This window comes from Rhinolophus hipposideros, assembly GCF_964194185.1.
Source record: "Rhinolophus hipposideros genome assembly, chromosome: 20".
Taxonomy (NCBI): domain Eukaryota; kingdom Metazoa; phylum Chordata; class Mammalia; order Chiroptera; family Rhinolophidae; genus Rhinolophus; species Rhinolophus hipposideros.
Window position 1 is genome coordinate 46,980,368 of NC_138066.1, and position 22,393 is coordinate 47,002,760.

Sequence of the window (22,393 nt, forward strand, 5' to 3'; positions counted from 1 at the left end):
CGACACACATTCTAAAAAGGACCTTACCAATACTAATAGGATGGAAGGTAAGCCCACGAGTTTCAGGAGCACTGTTTCCATTTTAAAAAATATTCTGGTGATTTTAAGGCTCATGTGGGATAGCCTGCACATTTCATGAGTGAGCGTTCACTGACAAGGACCGATGGTAACGCCAGTTCCACGTTTCAGTCATGCTTCCTTCTCCACAGGCGTGTCACTAACATGTGCTTCTGGTACCTTCCATTTTCCTGTCAGACTTCAGGGGGAAAAGTGCATTGGGTCAAATAGTCTGTGAAATCAATAGGCAATTTCATTTCTTACATGCGAGAATATTCAGTTCTATTGGGAAGAAGTGTGTCAGTACACACACACACACACACACACACACACACACGTGTTCATGCATGAATGCACTGGAGAACTCCCATGCCCTCTTTACACACACAGAGAACATCGATGAAAAGAGAGCATTTGCAATATCTCCCTGATCCATATACCTTAGTCCAGAGAACATGGGCTAATAGGGGAAGAAACCATAAGAGTCTCAACAAGGTTGAATTTGATTTGCTCAAATAACACTCTGTGGTCCAGAAAGGATAAAATTCTTTCCGAGAAGAGGATCCCAAGTCTAATGACTGGCTTCTTTTCTAGAAACGGCAACCACCCTGTGCAGACTATAGAAGAAATCAAGCATCAAAGTCGCAGCACGATTACTTGTAATTACTGTGGCATGGTTTGTTTCAGGCGTCTGCCTCTCCCAGTCTTTGAAGGTAGGGACCAAGTTCACTGATCAGACTCAGTCAAGTGGAGCAGTTGGCTCGATGAAGTGCGAATGAATGAATGAACTATGACACAAAAAACAGAACATGAACATTCTGTGCGAAAGCAAAAGAAACCAGTGAATCTCGGCAGCACCAAGCCTGATCATATCCCACCGGAAACCTGGCCAGCAATAAGGACGCAAAGGGACAGCAGGAATTCTTCGTCCAAGCTCTTGGGACAGAACCCAACTCCAAAACATCACATTAAGAGGTTTGGATGAGAGATGAGAGTGGGTAAAAGAAAAGACACACAGGGCAGTGGGCGGGGGGAAGTACAGACTCAGAATCTTACAACCAAGAAGTCCAGGGTTGGGCTTTGAAGGACCAACAACCGAGCTTCCAGGGACTCGGTGCCCGAACTGCTGATTTTCTCTCGCTCTTCTGCTTCCCCTCGGTGCCCGTTAAGTCTCATGGCCGAAACAAGCCCAGCTGCACCACGGCCTCCCACTACCTGGACCGCAGGTGTGAGGACCAGCATGAGACTCCTTCAAGATGGAGGCGATGCAAAGGTAGGCGCATACATCTGGGGAGCAGGCAGGAGCTCAGCGAGGGCCTTGGGCCCCCAGACAGAACCACCACTGGGCTTTACTTAGTTCACTCAGTCAACAGACGTGTCCTTAGCTCCCGCTGTGTCAGGCACAGGACTGGGCCCGTCAAGCACTTGGAAGCCGAATGCAGAATGTGTGTGAACCCACATGGGTGCCTTTTTCCACGGAGAGGGTCGCCGGCAATGGTTCTCGGCCAGGGGCAGCGGCAGGCTGGCAGCTAGCCCCGACAACACTCGCTGCACATTCCACAGGTGCCTGTTCCTCTGAGCAGCTGCAGCCTGGCCCCAGGCCGTCCACGCCACAGGCAGAAGCGAGGCTGGAATTCAAGCTACTTGGGTCTGGCATCCTGGTGCAAGACCCAACCTGCCGTATCAGATCTGCTCCCTCGTGGACAGCCCTCCAGGGGGCTTTGGGAAATGTCTGGGGCACTTGGGCCCCACTGTCACATGGACTAGGGGTGACTACAGGCGTTTCGTGGCTGCGGACCAGGGCTGCTAGGCAACACGCAACGCTGCTGTACCTCGAGAACTGCCCCACCCCAAATGCCAATAACCTAACAGTCTGTGCTTTCCATCAGGTACTCAGATGGTCTCCTTCCCACAAAACGGTCGAGGCAGACGTTCTGAGGATGGTGGGTCGGGAGGGTCATCATGTGAGGGCCCAAATAAGGAGGAGGTCAGTGGCCACTTCAGAGCAACGAGGCAGCCATCACGCAACCTCAGAAGACCTGATTTTGAGCCAACACTTCTACTGAATTTAAAATGCTTTGAATACCGAAATGTCATATCTTAAGTTTAAAGCTGCACCTCTGTTTCTCACGGGGAGGGAAATAGGAATCAAGGCCCTTTGCTAGTCATAGCTGATAACTGCCTTCCCCCAACCCCTCTGGAAGTGTCCCAGGGGCCTTAGAGCCCTGGGGAACCGTGGATTTCATTTCCATTAAGCACCCTATAGATTAAAGACAGTAATTGACAATTAGTTCAAAGAAGACACTATGCTTAGAAAAAAAAAGACACACTTTTGTGTTGAATGTACCGTGCTAAAGAGTCCCCTCCGGAGAAAAGCAAGGTACCTGTCTACCTGCACGTACCCAGTGAGATGTGACACTGAAATGCCCCTGACTCCGCACACATAACTGAGATGGGGGAGCAAGGTGGGAGGAAACGAAGAGAAAGGCAGGGACGACAGAGCTTCTGCAGCCCTGGGCAAGAGCTCCCCTAATCAGACTTTCAGAACACAGGTGGAACCACAACGTCCTACTCTCCAGTCGAGATGGATGATCAAAACTTGCCTTCATGCAGCCTTCCGCATTCAGAATTTTAAACAAGCTCCTGGAGCTCACGACTTCCTGACAGCAGGTCGGCGGGAAAGGCAGAAGCAGCTCATTAGTTCTGGGAGAGCTGTTTCCATTTCATTCCAGTTGTAGCCTTTCCTGTCCCCTCCCTTTGAGGCTAAGTAATCCGCCTGCAAAATTTTCACTCTGCTCGCCCAATCCTGAAAATTGGCTGAGCCACAGGACTGCTTAATCCGATCACTCGTAAAAACAGGCTCTGAGGTCTTGACCAGATAATAGCATCCTGTCAGATGCCAGCACTACTGCTCTTTTCCAGGCCCAGGCAGGTAGGAGAAGCGAGGGGGAGAAGAGCAGTACAATTAGACCCCTCAGGTTGAGTAGTGATGGAACATAAGACCCCGCAAAAAAGAAAATGCATGTGGCAAATCCTCTTTATCCCCTGGCTGTGGTACCCTTACAAGAAGCAGGTACCATTTGACACTAAGTGGTTAGTTAATACCTTGATTACGTAGGGCCGGATGACGGGCGGGCTGAAGGATTGTCCCTGAGACACTAAGAAGGATGACTTCCAGGAGAAGCTTTCTCCATCATGAATCTCACTGCATCTAGACTTTTCACGGGGCTCCACCCCAGATGGACGACAGGGACCCTAACAACAGATCGCTTGGATGAGTTTCATTAGCACTGCAGGCTAATGGGCGTCCACTCTGTGCAGCCAACCCAACAAAAAGAACTGAAGGAGAACTTCACCCAGATCTGATTTTCCAGAAAGAGCGAGGGGCCCTGGGTGGAATCTGCCCACGTGGATCTCTAGACACAGAGGGAAAAAAGCGCCTCTGAAGAACTTTTCCAGTTACGGTACCCCGCAGGAACTGCTGTGCTGGGGCTGCAGTTGGCACAAGGGGAACCAACAGAGCCCGAGGGAATTCTCCAAGGACTGCCCATACAGAGAGCGAGGGGGAGGCAGGGGATTCACCCCCAGCCTCAGGTACAGAGGAAGGAAGGAGGGGAGGCAGGTCACCTGAGAGAGCAGAAGAAGAGGATGAGGGTACGAAAAGGGAGGTACAGAGAGCGAGACACAAAGAGGGGAGTGACAGAGACCAGTAGGGATGGAGAGACTGAGGGAGGAGATGAGATGAAACCTGACAAAGGGAGACATCTTCTTAACCAAGCCAAGAAGTACTGGTGGACTGAGGAAAAAAGGGGTATGGTTACCATGGCGACAGCTTGCCGAAAGCACAGGCTATGTAACTAAGCCCATATAACTAAGCCCAGAGAAGACACTTGCGGTCCCTGGTGTGATGACCACACCTGCCAGTACTAGTCACCTGAGATTGTGCCTGGAAGCCTGTGCCCAAGCTCCGACTCTCAAACTCCAAGACCAGCACCCACTGCCCAGATATTCAGGTCACATGAGCCCTTCCCCTACAGGCCAGGTGGACAGAGGAGGCCTCCCAGGTATTCTTGGTAGGCACGTGGGTAAGGAATTAAGGAGCAGGAAGGGGTCTCAGCAAGTTACTCATCTCAAACTTTCACTGTGCACAGGAAGTCCCTCTAACTTCTCTGACCACTGGTCACTTAGCCTGTACTTGAATCCTTCCAGTGATGGGGAGCTCAGTCCATTCGTGATTCCTGAGCCCCTGTTATTAGCCCAGATATTCTGACCCTATTTCCCCCGTGCTCTTCACCACACACACGGACCTTCTCTCTGTATCCCCTAACTCTATAATTTTTCACATCTATCGCATGGTACATTATTCCTAAACCACACATCTATGCTTCTTTAATTCCTTTTCCTCTGAGAAACCTCCTCGTCCAGCTTCAGGACAATCCGTTCTGTGCCAGTGTTGTTACTCCATCCCTGAGTTGGTCCACCTGGAACTGCTATACATCTGTCTGAGCATGCTGAGAGCATCGGGGACCTGAATGTGCTCCGTGACTGGAGAATCCATATCCCAACCCACAAGCCCTCTGCATTTTTCAATATGGGCAGCCATTTACTGTCCAGATAGAATAACAATGACTACTATTCACTGAGGGCATGCAATACACTAAGCACTATGGTAAGCATTTTACATGCATTCACTTACCCTATATTTGCAGCAACTGCAGGGGGCAATTACTCCTATCCTCATTTTAGATACAGAAACTGAGGGAGAGGCAGATTAGGATGGCTACCCAAGGTCTAGCAGCTGCTAACGCGTTGAGTCAGAATTCAAGCCCAGTCTCACTGTACAACCTATTCTCTGGCCCACTCCAGCTCTGTACCATTTCTATACTGTGACATCTTTCAAGAAATTGGTAGCTTTTTGAATACCTATGCTTTTCATCGTGCTTTTCATAAACCTATAGATAACATCATATTTAATGGCGAAAGACCGAATGCTTTTTCCTTAAGATCAAGAATACGGCAAAAATGTCTGTTCCCACCGCTCCTATTCAACATCACTCTAGAAGTCTTAGTTTGTGCAATAAGGCAAGAAAAAGAAATAAACGGCATACAGACTGGTAGGTGCAAATAAAACTGTTACTATTCACAAACATGACATAGAAAATCCCAAGGAATTTACCAAAAACTCTTAGAACTAATACATGAGTTCAGCAAGGTTGCAGGATATAAGACTAAAAATTAATTTACATTTCTGTATACTAGCAATGAATAATTAGAAATCAAAATTTAAAATACAGTATTACTTATAATAGCACCATAAAAGGAAATACTTAGGTATAAATCTAACCAAATATGTGTAAGATATACATGCCGAAAACCACAAAACACTAATAAAAGAAATCAAAGACGACTTAAAGAGATATACCATGTTCATGAAATGGAAGACTCGATATTATTAAGATGTCAGTTTTCCCCAAACTGATTTAGAGATTCAGTGCCATCCCAACCAAAAGCCCATCCAAATTTTTTAATAGATTTTAACACGCTGATTCTAAAATTTTTATATAAAGGCAAAGAAACTAGAATAACTAAAATAAATTTTTTTAAAGAATAAAGTGGGAGAACACACAATATCTGATTTCAAGACTTAATGATAAAGCTATCATAATTAAGAGAGTGTGATATTGGTGAAAGGATAGATACATAAACCAATGGAGCCAAATGGAGAATCCAAAAACTGACCCACACAAATACGGTCAATTAATTTTTTACAAAAGCACCAACGCAAGTCAATGGAGAAAAGTCAGTCTTTTCAATGCATGGTGCTGCAACAATTGAATATCCATATGAAAAAACCACAACAACAACAAAAACACTGAACCTCAAATTACTTCACTCCTTATCCAAGAAGAACTCAAAATAGAGGGCTTTACGTGGGAACAGCAAGGACATATCCAAGATCTACTTGGGAGATAGTTAGAGGTTTACATACATTACACTGAAACATATAAAATGGTCCATTTGTTTCCCCGAGAAAATTTGAATCTCCTTGAAGGCACACGTCTCCTAATTGTTTTTATGTGTAATGACAGGAGCTTCCTTGCTGGAAAGAACACAATCAATGCTGAGTACGATTGACCTGAGCAAATCTTGCCGAGGCCTGCTGAGGAGTCACCACGTGAGCCTGGCCTGTTAGAGAAGAGAGCAGACTTCTGGTCCACCACATCTTAGTCGCAAGAGACATCTTCTGCATCCCCTTCTGCCATCCTCACCAAACGCGTCTGCTGCCTCTCCTACCAGCTGATGGGGTAACCCAGGATCAGAGAGAGTGCTACGTGGGATAACCAACTGCGAGTCGCTGACACAGCCCTCGATGTCTCCAGCCCCAAAATGCTATGACCCTCAAAACTGTGTTTCACGGAGACCACTGACTCCGTGTTAAGTTACATGGAGCTGTGTTCCTTCTCTGGTCCCAGGAAGGGAAATGTACTGGAGAGAACAAAGCAGACCGAAATACTAGAACGCACACAGCCCAGAGAGGACATGGGAGGTTGAACAGGCCATACGTGTTGACAAAGACAGCCCAGGCAGAACGGGGCTTATCGTGAACCCTTTTATTTAAGGCAGGACTGCAGCGAGCCCATCCCAGACGCTAGAGTTGCCGCCATGGATCATACAGTTTCAAACCCCAATTCCTCACCTTTCCCAACAGCCCATTCCTTCTCTGAGAGGCTGCCCATCTCAGTAAATGGCAGCAGATTCCTCCCCTTTCACAGGCTCTAAGCCAGCTTCCATGCCTCCTTAGGCATTTTCCGTAACAGGCGAAATGAACAAAAAGTAAACAACTGTGATCTTAAGTACCTGAAACCAAAGTGCCACCTGTGCTTCCCCCGCTTAAGGAGCTTCTGAAAAAAAAAAAAAAAAAATGATAACATCTGAAAAACAAAACAAAATGATAAGAAAAGAGCCCAGATTGCCAGGCTTTGGCAGCAGCCCCCAAATCTATGGGTAATAAATGCCTGGCAGGAATATCCTAACAGGGGCTGGTGCTACCCAAGCCACTTGTCTGCTCTGTTTCCCCAAAGCACATTAAAAACACATTTCCTGGTTTAATAGACTTATGAGCTGAAATGAATGTGTCAGAACTCTTATAAAGATGATAGAACCTGCTGGCCCAGCAAATGTTAAATTTTGCATAAGGAGACAGTATCCCTAACTCCTCAGTAGACACTTAATGAATATTTCAAACAAAGAGCCCCGGCAGCTGTGCTCTAAAGGCTCCCAATGAATTAAATGGGTTTTTATTACTGCCAGGATCAGCCTCTTTGTTTCCTCTCATTTTCTCCCCTCTCCCTCATTTGTACACGACAAACAAGCCCATCCAGACTGATCTGGTCATGGGGTGATCGGGTTATGATCAACTGGTCAGTGTACTGGTTGAAAAGTGTCCCCCTACAATGCATCTCCATTCGGAACCTCAGAAGGTAATAACCTACTAGGAAATAGGGTCTTTGTAGGCATAATTAGTTAAGAAGCAGTCATGCTGGATTAGGGCGGCTCTCAGTCCAATGATTGGTATCTTTATAAGAGAAATTAGAGGGAGGTTCAGACACAGTGGCACAAACACACACACACAAGGAAGAGGGCCAGGTGACAACAGTGGCAGAGGTTGGAGCAATGCAGCTACCAGCCAAGGAATGCCAGGAGCCACTCCGAGTTATCAGTCAAGGAAGGGTCCTCCCCTACAACCTCCCCTTGATGTCAGCCTTCTGCCCTCCGGACTGTGAGAGGGTATGTTTCTACTGTTCTGAGCCACCCAGTTTGGGGTGCGTTGTCATGGCAGCCCTCGGAAACGAATCCAATCAGGAGAATGTGTCTACACATTCAGATGTGTGTGTGTACTCATATTAATCTCCCAAAAGTTACCTGGGTCTGTCCTTCCAGGTCATGGGGGCAGTGAACAGCATTGCCCCACAAGGTCATGAGCAGAGACTGTCCACCTGCCAGCAGTCTTCTAAGATCAGACTTCAGATCATGTGACTTTCTCTCGCGTGGCTCTCTCTTAGCTCTTCAAGTTCATTCAACTCTTTACATACTGCTCACTAGCATTCGCAGCCCCTCCAGGTGTGAGACTAACAGATAAGGAGACACATACAGGGAGAAAGGCTAAAAGGCAGAAAGAAACGAACAGAACCATGCTCTATTGCCACCTGGTCTTCCTTTAGGTCAATTACCATCCATGGGTAGACAACTTTTCAAAAAATTGTTAAACGCTGTCACGGGTTGGGGTGTGCCCCCCTCAAATTCATACGCTGAAGTCCTAATGCCCAGTACCTCAGAATTTAACTGTGTTTAGACATACAATCTTTAAAGAGTTAATGAGGTTAAAATGAGGTCTTCAGGGTGCTCCCTACTCTAACAAGGCTGGCAAGAAGAGGAGATAGGACACAGGCAGGCAGAGGGAAGCCCATGTAAGGACAGGGAGAAGACAACCATCTACAAGCCAAGGAGAGACGACACAGGAGAAAGGAGCCTGCCAACACCTTGACCTCAGGCATCCAGCTTGTGAGAAAATCAATGTCTGCTGCTTAAGCCACCCCACCTGCGGTACTTTTTTTATGGCTGCCCTAGGAAAAACTTCTCCAAGTGCCAAACTGCCTCCAGCCCCGAGGCCTCATGAAAACGCGCTCCTGAAATGACTGCCCAGCTTAGACAACTGGGACTAAAAAGAATGATAATACTCATAAAAGGGCACGTCAACAGGAAAACTACTACTTGAGTGTTACATATTCATCAGGCAAAAATATAACAGTGTTCAGAAGCAAACCGACCTATTAAAAAAAAATGTATCCACCGAATAACGCTCCCATGAGCTAGAACGCACTAACACCCTCGCGGAGCCCTGCCTGCCAGATCGGGCATTTCTGTATTACTTCCTTATTTTATTTAGCGTCCATGGTGCTGAAGAGCTCCTGGTAATTACCGTGACTGAACGCTTTGTTCTTCACCTTTGAGCAAAAGGTTTTCGTATTAAAATGTGGCACGTTTTTATAGCCTCAAGACTGCCTTGTGCTGACAAGTGTGGCTCATTCCCAACCTTTTATTGAGGAAACCTAGGTTACAGAGCCTAGTCGAGAAAGAAGGTAGCAATGCCAGGACCTGCCTGTTTTTCAGGCCCTAGACAACACGTCTCAATTAGGCCGGGAGAAGACTTTAAAATGTCCCCTAACCACCCAGTTACACAAAGGGGTGGGGGGAAAGCTCTGGTTACCAAAATCACATGTCTAGACATTAAATCTAGGGGAATAACTGGAAAGTTATTCTTTCATCTTTAGAGATCTTGCCAATAAAAAGTCAAAATTACTAATAACATCTCAGAGACTTCCCTATTTTGGAGACCTGGTTATAAAGACACATTCAGAATTTCTCCTAGGAGCTATGTCTGACTCTTGATCAAATTTAAGCTCACTAAATTGAACTGGAAATATGGGTGATGGAAGGAGCCAGCTCCTTCAGGGAAGACTTGGAAAGTTAGAAGATTCAGAAAAAGACAACGGTGGTTGTCACAGGAGCCTCAAAGCTGTTTAAATAGGCCCTCTTTGACTCCCTAGGGTTAGGCAATGCCAAGGAGTTTGAGTGCCAAGAAAATCCAGAAGTGGGGAGCTGAATATATGCAGTTGGTCTTACGGAGAGAACAGGCAAGCTGACTTCTGAGAAGGGATTTCATGCCACACAGCCTGGCTGCCCTCCCACAACCCACACATACACCAAAAATTAATCCTCAGAGGCCAACTAGTGTGAAAATTCATTTACTGGGTCCATCATGCGGCTAGAGAAATTGTCCCCAGTTCAAATGCAAGCACATAATCAGGAGCAAAACGCTGCCAATGGTTAATATCTCCATGTTCATCAGTTTATCAAATCTTTTCCCAGCGGCACCTCAGGGAGGATGTTTAACAGGGAAAATAAGAGAGAGGAACGATTCCAAGTGCAAGATTAAAAGAGGACAGTATGATACCTGGAGGTGGGAGGCGGGGGCGGGGGGGGGGGGAGGTTGAAGTTGAGGGCGGAGGCTCTCGGGAACCTTGAGTTAGAAAACGCAAATTCTCTCCAGGAAGATCAGTTCTATTTCCATAGGAGGATACCGCCAGGCAAATCAGTAGCATAACCAATAAGGAATTCTAATTTAGACTAAGGTACAAACAAGCAGGTATTGCAAATGGGCTGATGATGGTAGTTTATACAAATCTATAACCTACTTAACACTAGGTGTGCATTGTTTCCATTTTGCAAACCACGGTTTCCAATCTACTAGGCTGTGCAGGTAGAATTATTACTGCCAGGTGAATTCTCCTTCCATAAAAAAATAGGACATGAAGGAAAAATCGGTTCTAAGAATGGTTTCTTACAGATCATGATTCCCTGACTTAAGCACTCATTCACTTTTCCCCCAAACAAGCTTTGGAACGATTTACAGAAAATAAATAGCCACTTCGCAACTAAATAATTTCCTAAATTAAATCCACCTCTTCCTCTACTAGAAAATAATGCCTACTCCTGTTCCTTCCACATTTACACAAAATTACAGACAATTCTCCATCTGCCATTCTAATGAATCCATGAACAGGAACCCTCACTCTTGGAGAGTTTCAACTTCCTCTCTCAAAACAAACAGCATACTGAGACAGGGCAGTTAATTCGTAAAAGAAGGAACTGACTCACTTTTCACTACCCTTCTTCAGCCAAAAGAGTGTTAGCAAGGAAGCAATTGTCCAACTCGGCAGCTGAATGGAGGAGATGAAGGTAGTGAAGTCTAAGACCTACCTGAACGTGAGGCCATGGGGCCATCAGGGAAGTCAGAGACCTCTGCCTTCCAAAAACATACCTTTTTTTTGGCATAAAATTTCAAGAGGTTCAGAAACCCTTTGGTGCCCATTCATGGACCCCAGATATACAGAATCCCTGGCCTCACTCCTTGAATTTACTCAGCAATACAACTGCCCATAGAGATAGACATCTAAGAATGCTCTCTGCTGCATTCTTCATTGTAGCAAAAGATTGGAAACAACCTCACAGGTCATCAGGAGGGGACAAATTAGGTAAGATCAGGGCCAATAACAAGGATGGCATGAACGGATGAGTATCCCAGAAAACAAAGACCAAAATGTGTTGTTAAGTGGAAAACATAAGGTACTGAACAAACGGGCCAAGTATGATTGTATAAAAATAATGTTTCTGAAAGGATATACAAGAAAGCAGAAACAGTGTTTGCGTCTGTGATGGGAGCCTGGACCATACCCAGTCTGAAGATGGATGAAGAATTACTTTTTAATTTTTAATCCACATTATTACTTTTTTAATTAAAAGAAAGCTAGTTGGAGATAGATAAATAGTTGGAGGGGGAAAAAGGGGAAGGTAGGAGAGGGAGAGGGAGGGAGTAAAGCGGGAGGGAGGGAGGGAGAAAGAGAGACAGAGAGAAAGAGAGAGAGAGAGAGACTGATAGTTTAAAAAGAACTTCTGGTCTAGCTAAGTCCCAAAATATCCCTAGCCTTTAGAACAGTTGATAACAAGCATAAAACATTTGGCACCAAGACATAAATATCGTATTTTCCCCAAAAATAAGACCTAACTGGACAATCAGCTCTAATGTGTCTTTTGGAGCAAAAATTAATATTAAGACCCAGTCTTATATTAAAATAAGACTGGGTCTGATGAGACGAGACGAGACGAGACGAGACGAAATGAGGTAAGACCGGGTCTTATATTAATTTTTGCTCCAAAAGACACATTAGAGCTGATGGTCCGGCTAGGGCTTATTTTCAGGGAAACGCGGTAGGCAAGTATCTCATAAACGCTTTTCCCAGCTTGGGCTGCTGCCACTGCTCAGAGCAGCTGAACCTTCTCTCCCACAGTGTAGCTCTTTTGGCTTTTCCTCTTGCTGAACCAATTATGGGACATCATAACAGCAGCGCCAATATTATTTTTTTAAAGGCTTATGTTATTCACTAAATACCCATTAAACCAATCTCCCTGCTCCATTTACAGCCAGCTTAAAGGCAAATCCAGATGGTACAGATAATGCATATTCAGGCTTGATCTGCATGAGGCCACTCATCAAATAGCCATTATCAGTTTTAGAGTCCTCCACTGCCTGACACCCACAGGTGTGTCCAGGTGAGAAGAAGAGCGACCTTTCCAGAGATGGCTGGGCTCTCTCCATCTCCCTACACCATTCTGGAGCTCCCCCAAGGGCGGCATTTGCCTTTGTATATAAACAGTTAGCAACAGAAACCTAGGGTTGCTTGGTAACATGGTAACGGGCTCGGCCTAGGTGTCCTGAGCAGAGGACAGGGCTGCATTTCCCTCCCACACAGGTCCTCGCCGTAGCACTTCACCCCAGGTGGCCAAGAGGGTCTAGCAGTTCTGGGAGACGCTCCTACAGAGCCAACTCCCACTGGCCCTATATTCCTGTGGCCCCACTGGAAAAGGTCCATGAAGGAATAGCCGCTATTTATCTACTTTGATTGACAGCACTAAACTTTCCCCTACTTTACATTCTTGAGAAGGCTCAGAATCAGGACTGGAGTCTTCCCAGGGGTACACAGTATGACTAGCCCAGGATAGCCAGTGAGAATTGGCAGAAAGCCCTCTGTCCCTATGTTTCCACGACTGGCCACGAAAAACGACGAGTTTTACTAGAGGACAGCTGGTCCATCTTAGTCACCAGACAGGTCCTGACTCTCCAGTAAATGGAGAACAACAGGCAATACCGAAGTTGTCCTGATTTGAGTATAATTCGAATGTGGGGCTGCAGGGAGGGGGCAGTGTTTCTGTACTAACCCTCTACTACTTGAGCTCATGTTACACACATTTTAATTTCCTGATTATATTCCACATAGGAACTTGTGGGAGGTAGTGAGGATTAGCCCGAGTGGAAAAGATATTCGACTTCCCCAGGAATAATTCATGCAGGACATAATCTGAACACAAATCACTGAGAACCATCTGTGACATCGCTGTCCCTTTTCTACCTTGACCGGCCCTGTGCTCTAGAGATCACCTTAGCCTACAGATGGTGAAAAGAGCCCATGAAGATGCCAGCACGAAAATGTGAAAAGACTTCTTTCCCTTACATCACTAATGTGAAGACGGGACCAGTCACCAATTTGTTCCTCCCCAATTCACTCCAGACCGGACTCCGAACAAAGGCAGTAAATGTTTCATAGCGCCTGAGGCTTGCAGGTTCAAGGTAGGACTTAAACAAATTCAAAGGAGAAGAAAATCATCCACCTCTGTGTGCAATCAGGGGCCCTAAATCAGCCCCATGCCCTGAGCGGGTGATGACTGGGCATCAGGGGGAGTCTGACACTGAGACGGGAAAACGATGTCACCTTCCAGGACACCTTCAACTCCTTCTCAGTGGCCCAGTCTGCACCTCCCCCAGGGAGCCTCAGGAATTGCTGTCTGATTCCTCTCAAGGGATGCAGTCCTTCTCTTACAAGGCATGGCTCTGCTGTTATAGTTTTTCGGTTTTCTGGCTCCAAATGGCATCAGTGAGAGAAACATCCACAGTTTCCCACACGAGTCAAAAAGATGAAAGTCATGTATGTGGAAAGGAGCACTCAGGGTCCGTCAGAGATGGGGAGATAGAGGAACAAATGCCCAGATACTCTAACCCAAATCTGCCCAATCCCATCAGAGGGGTCCTGGTACACTGTCCCAGTTGGAAAGACAATCGAGCTGGAAAGACAATCGATCGAAAGCCACTGTTACCTCCTGTGTACTAAGCAGGTGGTTTGGAGAACAAATGAGAAAGGCAGGCCTGGGCCAGATGCCGGGTCAGCCCTGTGCATAGTGGGGTAGGTCACTTGGAGGGATAGGACAGAGTTCCCGGCATTTCCCTTGTCACTCCTCCTCCACAGAGCCCCAGCCCAGGGTCTTGCCGCAGGGAGCTTGCCTGAAAGAAGCCCAGCTCTGCCTATCCGGATGGAAAGTTCACTCTTGGGGAAGAGCAGCGTGGGACACTCAGCATCAGACTTCTTTATCAACGAAGGCTCGAAGTTCAGGGCCAGGGCCATCTGGGGGTCTTCTGCTGTACCCTGAAACAAGAAGCAGTCACTGTAACACCTGTGCTACCTTCATTCCCCAGGCGCCTCCAGCTCAGCCCATCTCTACCTAGAACACCAGGGTCCCTGGCCAGTCCCTGGGCCAGACCCAGCTGGCAGCAGGCTGGGCCATTAGGAAGGTAACGAGCTTTCTGGTTGTAGAGCGTTTGGGGTGACAAGAACGGGATCTGAGGAGTTGGTGCTGATCCTGGAAATGGGGCTGGGGGGGGGGGGGAGAGGAAGTACATCAAAGCCCCACAGGACAAATGACTCTGTCCCTGAAGGGTCAAAAGAAGCCCGCATGGCAGGTTCCCTTGCACGGCAGCCTCACCGCAGGAACCAAGGCCAGCATGTTTTAGGAATTCAGCCTCCTCACTTGTCCCGTGAGATCAGAAGGGGAGGACACGAGAGCACCTCACAAGAGGGTCACAAGGGAGAGCCTTGAAGACACAACACAGTCGCGTCCAGACGGCCTTAACGCGACCATGTCACCCTTCTGCTTTGTCTGCCGCTACTTCATTCAACTGTTTCTGCGTTAACTAAGCAAAGTGTGGATCTTGATCCCCACATGTATTTCACAAATATCGACTGACCACCACGTTTGTGGCTACTTGGCGAAGAAAACAAGACAAAGTCCCACCTCTTACGACGCACTTAGGAGCAAACACATGAATCCATGGTGGGCTTCTCCTCCCAAGGCCTCAGGTTCCCAAGGATCCCCCAACCCTGCTCATGGCTTCTACGGGAACGGGGGAAAGGGGTGACCCCACCAACACAAACACCAAACCCCTCAGCGCTGAGGGAAGGTGAGTAGAAGCATCTCAATGGGCAAAAAAATCAGCAGGTATTTTTTTTGAACACCAGGCAAAAACAGTTCCAAACAAACAGAAGTTTCCACTTCAAAATATGTGTCTCTATTGTGGGAAAGGAAAAGGTTTGTGATCCAGTCACTGAAATGAAGCCATTTTTATAAGCAAATACTAACACTTTTTTCTTGGGTAAGTTTCTTTCCTGAGGGAATCTCACCAAAGTTATGCTTGGCTGTGCCTTACACACACACACACACACACACACACACACACACACACACGGATCAGAAAGAGAATTTAATGATTCAGCCTTTTGATTTCATTCTTTCTTTCCAACTAAATGATAAAAATGAAAACAGAAACCCTTCCTTTCACGTCTTCTCACTTGTCCAGTACGTCGATACTGTCCTCTTTGCAATGTCCTCTAAAATGCATATAAGGGTGCCGACCCTTCATTTAACCTTGTTTTAAAAGGGGGGAAAAATAGCCTTGTGGCTCTCAGGTCCCTCTGTAGAATGGTACGGGCTGCGGGATTCCTCCTGCTTTGTCACTGGAAGAAGCACAAAGAGAGGCAGCCTGTCCCACGGTGTTACAGTCAAGGTTGACACTACAGATGGATGGAATCCTGGGGACAGAAGGGACTTTAAGAAGGCCAGTCTCTCCCCCTTTAGAAAGCCCCCCTGACCACCCCCGCGTGACAGCTGGCGTCTGTGCCATGCACCATGTAGTCGCAGCTCTGTTTGTTTATATGCTTTAATTATTTCTAATCCTACATCTCATGCTGACATCTGAGGAATCATGGCAGCAATAAAAGATGTGTTTTCGCTAGAAGAGTGTGTCAGCTGATCTTCCTTTCTTTGTCTTCCTTCTTTTTATAACGTGATTGATGCGTGACTGGGGGAAGACTATGGGAAAGAGAACCACTTCATTACAGCAAAAATGCAGCAGCATTAATGTGCTGAAAGCCGTTTATTAGACTGGAGCCCATTTAGCACGGTGCAGCCTAGAGAGGCCCTGCTTTTAACTGAGAACAGTGGTTTTCAATGGGAGGGATTTTGTGCCCCTCCCAGGGGACAACTGGCCATGGGCATCCTCAGACTGAAGCCACAAACTGCTTCCATGCCTCACGCCCCCATGCCTGGCGACACTCTCCTTGTGTGTGTGAGAGCCCAGGCACCGGCCGGCCAGCTTCCCAAGGCTCCTTTCAGATTTCCTTCAGGGATTCCCAATATCCCCAGCCCCCACTCTCAACTGCTGATGAGGAAATCAAAGAAACGCATCCCTGAGAAGAAGAAGAGCCCGGTGGGGGATGCCAGCCCAGCTCTGCTGGCTTTATCCTAATGTCCATGACGGTGGGGAAGGCAAGGGGCATCTGCGGGCCGAGGTGGCTCTCCTGCAGGGCTGGCATCACCCTTGCTCCCTGGAGCCCCGCTGCAGGTGGAGGGGGCGCTGCATTTCTTTACGGAAGCCTTACATACACACAGCGCTGGCCTGTGCGGAAGTGACCAAGACCCCAGGGAGAAATTCCTTCTTTCCATCTTCCTCCTGCTGTGTGATGGCAGCAAGGCCCTCTTTACTTGATATTATCCCTTTCTTACACTTCTGGGGCTTTTTAAAACATGTCTCTGAAAAGCTTTTCCATTCATACTTCCCTCAATCCTTGCAGCCCTCTGAGAACAGCAAGGTGAGAGCATCAACAGGGCAAGCGTTTGACTCATGCAAGCTTGCCTGACTTTCCACTGCAGCCCTGAGAGCCTGCCTGGCTGCCCCGCCTCCACCCTACCCGACCCCAGCAGTTTCAGTTGGGCTCCTGGGGCTTTGGATAGTTCAGGGTTGCTATGTCACCTTGCAACTCCCAAATGTTAAGGTGCCAAATACCCAGGCTCCTTCCTAAGTCATAAGTGTCCCGTTCCTTCTGCATCACTCCCTCCCCCAAATCCTTGCCCTGCCCTCCTCCCTTATCCCCATCCATTCCTCCAAATCCAGCTCAGTACAGAAAGCAGGGAGGCACCAGGCAACACTCATCCAGGGCCAAGGAACTTGAGATCACTGCCCTCTTGCCACAGAATTATTATTATTATCATTATTATTATTATTATAATAATTAATGGTTTGGGGCAGGTCCCTGGCTCAGAATAAACAGAGCAATTTCTATCCATTCTGGAAAGGCCATGCAAAGGGGCAGGAGCTGGAGAATAATTACCCTGTTTCCCCGAAAATAAGACCTAGTCGGACAATCAGCTCTAATGAGTCTTTTGGAGCAAAAATTATTATAAGACACAATATTATATTATATTATACTGTACTATATATTATATTTTTTTATATTAGATTAGATTAGATTACATTACATTACATTATATAAGACCCGGTCTTATACTAAAATAAGACCGGGTCTTATGTTAAATTTTGCTCCAAAAGACACATTAGAGCTGATTGTCCAGATAGGTCTTATTTTCGGGGAAACACTGTAGCACCTTCCAGAAGGAAAAGAGATGGAACGGAGAGGAAAAGGAAAGCAGAAAGAAATAAAATGTAAGGTTATATGCCTTACATGACAACAAAAAGCTTCAGAAAATCGGAGATCCATCTCCTTCCAGCAATGAAATCCGGTGCTGTTCACCAGGGTTTGCTGTCCCAGGCATTAGGAAGACAACTGCTGGTTAGTGACGCTTCTAGAGTCATGAAAGGAAAAGCCTAGTGCGTAACCCACAGGACGCAGTCTCTGCAAAGGTAACGGAAAGCCCCCACGAAAAGCATGACTGGGGAAGTGTCATTAGCTGCCACAGCTCTGCCAGCCCCGCACTCCCCAACCTCATGCCAGGCAGCCTGAGGCGTCTGCTCTGAGTCCCAGCAGCAATCTGCAGTGTCTTCGCCTGTCTCTGGTTCTTCCCCCACTGGAATGTGTCACTACTACTAACAACTGTCAGGGAGAGCAAAGCTGACCGGCGTCTGGCTACTCCCCAGTACTTGCAGGAAGCTTGACCTTCACCTAACCCAGGCACACCTCCTGTCATGTTCACTCAGGCTAGGGAAACTGGGATGCCTCTGAGCTTCCCCAGGCCCATGCTGGGCAGTCTCTTTAATTGAGGTTTGTCTGCAGGTCAAAAGTCCCTGATGAAGAGCAAAGGGAAAAGTAAGAGGATTAATCGGTGTTCCCTGGCAGCCACAGCTAAAGCAAGGCTGGGGTTGCACCCCAGTGGAGAAGGAAAGGAGGATCTCAAGAGAAGCCACCCCTTACCGTTCCACCCCCCCACCCCCCCAACTCCCCCCCACGCTGGGGGTGGGGCTGACTGCGAAAGGGGCCTGGAGCCCTTTGAAGACTTTGCCCCCCTCTTCCCTCCCCCACCACCTGCCGGTGCCTCTCGCCATCCCCACTTAACCCAGACATACAAGGTGACATTAAATAATTGATGCTGTGTTTATTACCGAGAAATTGCAATAATAATGACACTCGTAACACAATCTTAAATTATTCCACATAATGGAAAAAAAATTAAATGTCGCCCCTTATCACCAGCCAGAATATGGATGATGCTTACATAATAGACGACCTTCTCTTCTGGGGAGCCCGGCAGCGGCATGCTGCCCAGGACAGGCTGGCTCAGGGTGAAGAGCAGCTGGCCTCAAAGCAAACAGGGACACAGAGTGGCACAGACACTGAGGTAGAGGGTCCTTACCAGTTCCTGAAGCACAATTCACTCTGCTGTGAGGCACTAGGATTTCACAGCTCATTAGCTTGAGTCCCTTCTCCCTACCACAGCATCCTAACATCCAACCCATGGGAGGCAGGTTTTCAAGCTTCTAATTGTTCCACACTTGATGCTTTCAAAATCCTGGCTGAAGAAGCCCAAGCGCTCTCCTCCAGGAAGCCTTCCTGGATAAACCAGGCCTAGTTTGGATTAACTATGTCTCCCTTTCTGTGCTCCCCTGTCATGATGTTAGCCTGAAGGTTCACAACGGCGGAAGTTAATTACGGCCCTCTAGATATATTTAAGCTACGTAAATATGCTATTACTCAAACTGTCTTTTTGGGGACAAAACCATCTCCTATTTCTGATGCCAAATTACTATTCATAATCAAGCCTATTTAATCATATTAAACAGAATTTAAAGCACCACAGGTCTGCAAAGATAGAGTTCAAAGGGCATCTGCAAAAATAGCCCTCCAATAGCTAGCTGTCCCAGGTAAGCGGCTCCATGCTTCTGTTCCGAAGAGCTGGGTCTTCCATTAGCATGGCTGACAGGGAGTTAGGGCCTGGTAGAGTTTTCTAAACCATTATGCTTTTTCTTATACCTCAAAATGTAACTTCTCCTTAAAACAAAAATACAAATCCAAAGGGATGCAAGTACCCAAATACCTATAATGAGGTATTTTCTTTCTAAGCCTCAATGATTTCCCATCACTCTTAAGCTACTCTTACACGTAGTCCTATAATTCATTAAAATATAGCCGTATTATCCACTCTGAGCCTTTTCTGGATTCTCAAATAGTTTGAAAACCCCCAGCTGGTCTTGTTCAGGCAACTTTTTCTTATCTATGTTATCCTTTTGGAGGCTATCAGATGCCTATCAAGATCTGTTAAAAAGCCAAGGTTTCTCTTTCCAGGGTAAAAAGGCATGAGTATGAGACACTTATTGCTAGGTCACAAAACACCCCAAACCTGAGTGGCTTAAAACAACAACCCGTTATTACTCCTCATAGGTCTACAGCCAACTGGGCATGCTGCAGGCCTGCTGAGGCTCTGAGTAGCCCAGGGACGCACTGTACATCTGTGGTCAGCTCGGGGCTTGCCTGGGGGTTGGATGGTCTAAGATGGCACGAGCCTTGGGCGGCCGGCAGGCTGCTAGCCAGGAACTGGCTGCCTCTTGTCCGGGAAAGCCGGGTTTTCTCCATGTGGCCTGTTACCCTCCAGCAGGCTAGACGGGTTCATTCGTACAGTAACCTCCAGGCTCCAGAGAGAAGTAAGAGAAGAGAACAACCAGTGTCAAGCGCTGTTCAAGTCTCTGCTTGCCTCGAGTTTGCACCCGTCGCTCTGACCTCAGCAGGCCCACGGCCATCCAGAATGAAGGGTGGATGAATCCAACGCACCTTTGTTGGGAGACTCCAGTGTGACATTGTCAGAGCAGAGGTGAAACGGGGGAGGAATTTGTGGCCATTTTTGCAATCTACCACAGCACAGAGGCACAGACGTACGAAAGGTTGCGAGCAGTATCAAGGAGCCATGAACCCCACGCAGCCCCCCCATGGATCTAGGCTACAAACAAATGCTCCAGATTAAATCCACAAACTTCATCTCATTCGCCGAAAGCAGTGCTTCTCCAATGGGGACCTAGGGACACATCCTCAACACTCTGAAAGTTGTATATACACTTGTCTTAACTTTGTTAATTTCATTTAAATGCTAATCTAAAGAAAGAATTAAACACCAGCACACTGAATCACTAGAATGACCCCCTTAGAACCAAATCCTACTGCTCGACTTCAGTGCCTTTGTTGGCATGGGTGTTTACGACTGAGCTGGTACTGAGAAGTCCTGTCTTAACGGCTGAGGGTTAATTGTTGAGGGCAGACTCAACAGACATCATATGGTTGAACCAGCTCAGGCCAAATGACCTCATGCCGCCCCATGTACATGGCGGAACTTCCCAAGTACTTTAGGACAGCCATGGGAGAGCTGACTCCATCCAACAACATTCATGGGAAGCACTGGCTAGAACCCAAGGGAGCTTAATCACGGCAGTCAGTACCACTGGCGTTTACAATTGGTGCTTTATTTTTAGCAAAACATCACCTGGCGCATCACGAAAATGTTGCTGGCTTCGCTTTTATAGATTTGGGTGTTTCGATGTGAACTGACAAATTTTTGGTTTCATGACTGTTGCAGAGCCAAAAGCATAAGGCCTAACATACAGCTACCTTTATGCTTGTGCGTATTTATGCTTATAAATATGTATATAACAGTACAGTAAAAATAACTCGAATCAACACTGGGAATGTGTGCCTTTTATTTCCTTTAACATGAACACATACGAAAGGCACTACTGTCTGTGCCTCTGTAGTCAAAGCAACACGCTGATGGAGACACCACACATACCAGCGTTTGTGAACAAAAATCTCCTTAATGACTCCTTTTGTCCCAAGCTGCAATTCCCCAGAGTTCCCTGTTCCGCGAGATGCTCCAAGAAAAGATTCCACGGACAAATACAGAGAATCTAGGAAAGTCCATACATATCCTGTTTCCCCAAAAATAAGACCTAGCTGGACAATCAGCTCTAATGTGTCTTTTGGAGCAAAAATTAATGTAAGACCCGGTCTATAATAAAATATAATATAATATAATACAATATAATACAATACAATACAATATTGGGTCTTATATTCATTTTTGCTCCAAAAGACACATTACAGCTGATTGTCCAGCTAGGGCTTATTTTCGGGAAACACAGTAAGCAGATAAAGACTCAGAGAAATCCCACAACAAGAAACTGGTTTTGCTTCCCTCCACATTTCCCATACTGATTTGACCACACATAAAACCTATTAATATTGAAGTTTTAGGGAATGGTGATCAAAATGATTCCCGTCTGTGCCCAATGCTCAGAATATTTAGCAAAATATTTCTCCTTACACTGGAACATAATCATACTTTACCCAGAAAAAGAAAAACGGTGGATGGAGGACCTTGGCTTCAATTACCAATAGCTTTTCCCAAATAAGGTCTGTTTACCATCCTTAAAGACAAGTCAGTAGAATTTATGGCGTGGGTGTGCTTCTCCCCTAATAGTCACACCAGCTACAAAACCCAAGCAAGTTATTATTTGAAAAAACACCTAGCCCTTCTTCTTTTTTTTTAACCACAATAAAATAATATTAATAATAATAAAAACTCGGCCTTTCTATTATCAGTGCTAGAAAAGAGACCTTTATCACAGTACTGCTGAGGAAAAAAGGCTAAAGTCTGGCTTATCACCACTCTTTATAGCTTTTGACAACCATAAAATAATTTTTCTTGATTCGAGGAAAATGAGAGAGTGAGCCAAAGAGCCATCCGTGAGGCAGTCGCAACCCAAAGAGTGCACTGATTGTTTAAGAGGCCCCATCCCGTAAACGTCTGGTGAGGAATTGGAGTACGAGACGCAGCACCAGATCCGGGTGAGCTGAGGCAGAGAAGATGCACTGAGTTGGCAAGGAGTATCCACTGACCCCTGCGTAACAGAAAACAACTCTGTTGACACCAACCCTCGTCTCTACCACGCTCGGCTTCAAACGTGCCTTCTCTTAAATTACTGCGTTCGATCCTCTTGTGATATAGATGAATATGTAGCATCATTACCCCGTCATGAAATGAACTGTACCCCTCCTTTAAAATCCGTACGTTAAAATCCTAACCCCCAGCATCTCAAAGCAAGACTCCATTTGAA

At 46.6% G+C, this 22,393-nt stretch overlaps 1 protein-coding gene across 8 annotated transcripts in view; it reads right to left on the reverse strand.

The window, feature by feature from the left end:
- Nucleotides 1-22,393, reverse strand: part of SLC39A11 (solute carrier family 39 member 11) — a 299,558-nt gene that overhangs the window by 189,500 nt on the left and 87,665 nt on the right. For all 8 annotated transcript variants that reach the window (XM_081029061.1, XM_081029063.1, XM_081029066.1 and 5 more), the window contains one exon: nt 14,012-14,153. In XM_081029061.1, the coding sequence (XP_080885187.1) occupies nt 14,012-14,153 (142 nt within the window). The remainder of the gene's footprint in view (nt 1-14,011; nt 14,154-22,393) is intronic.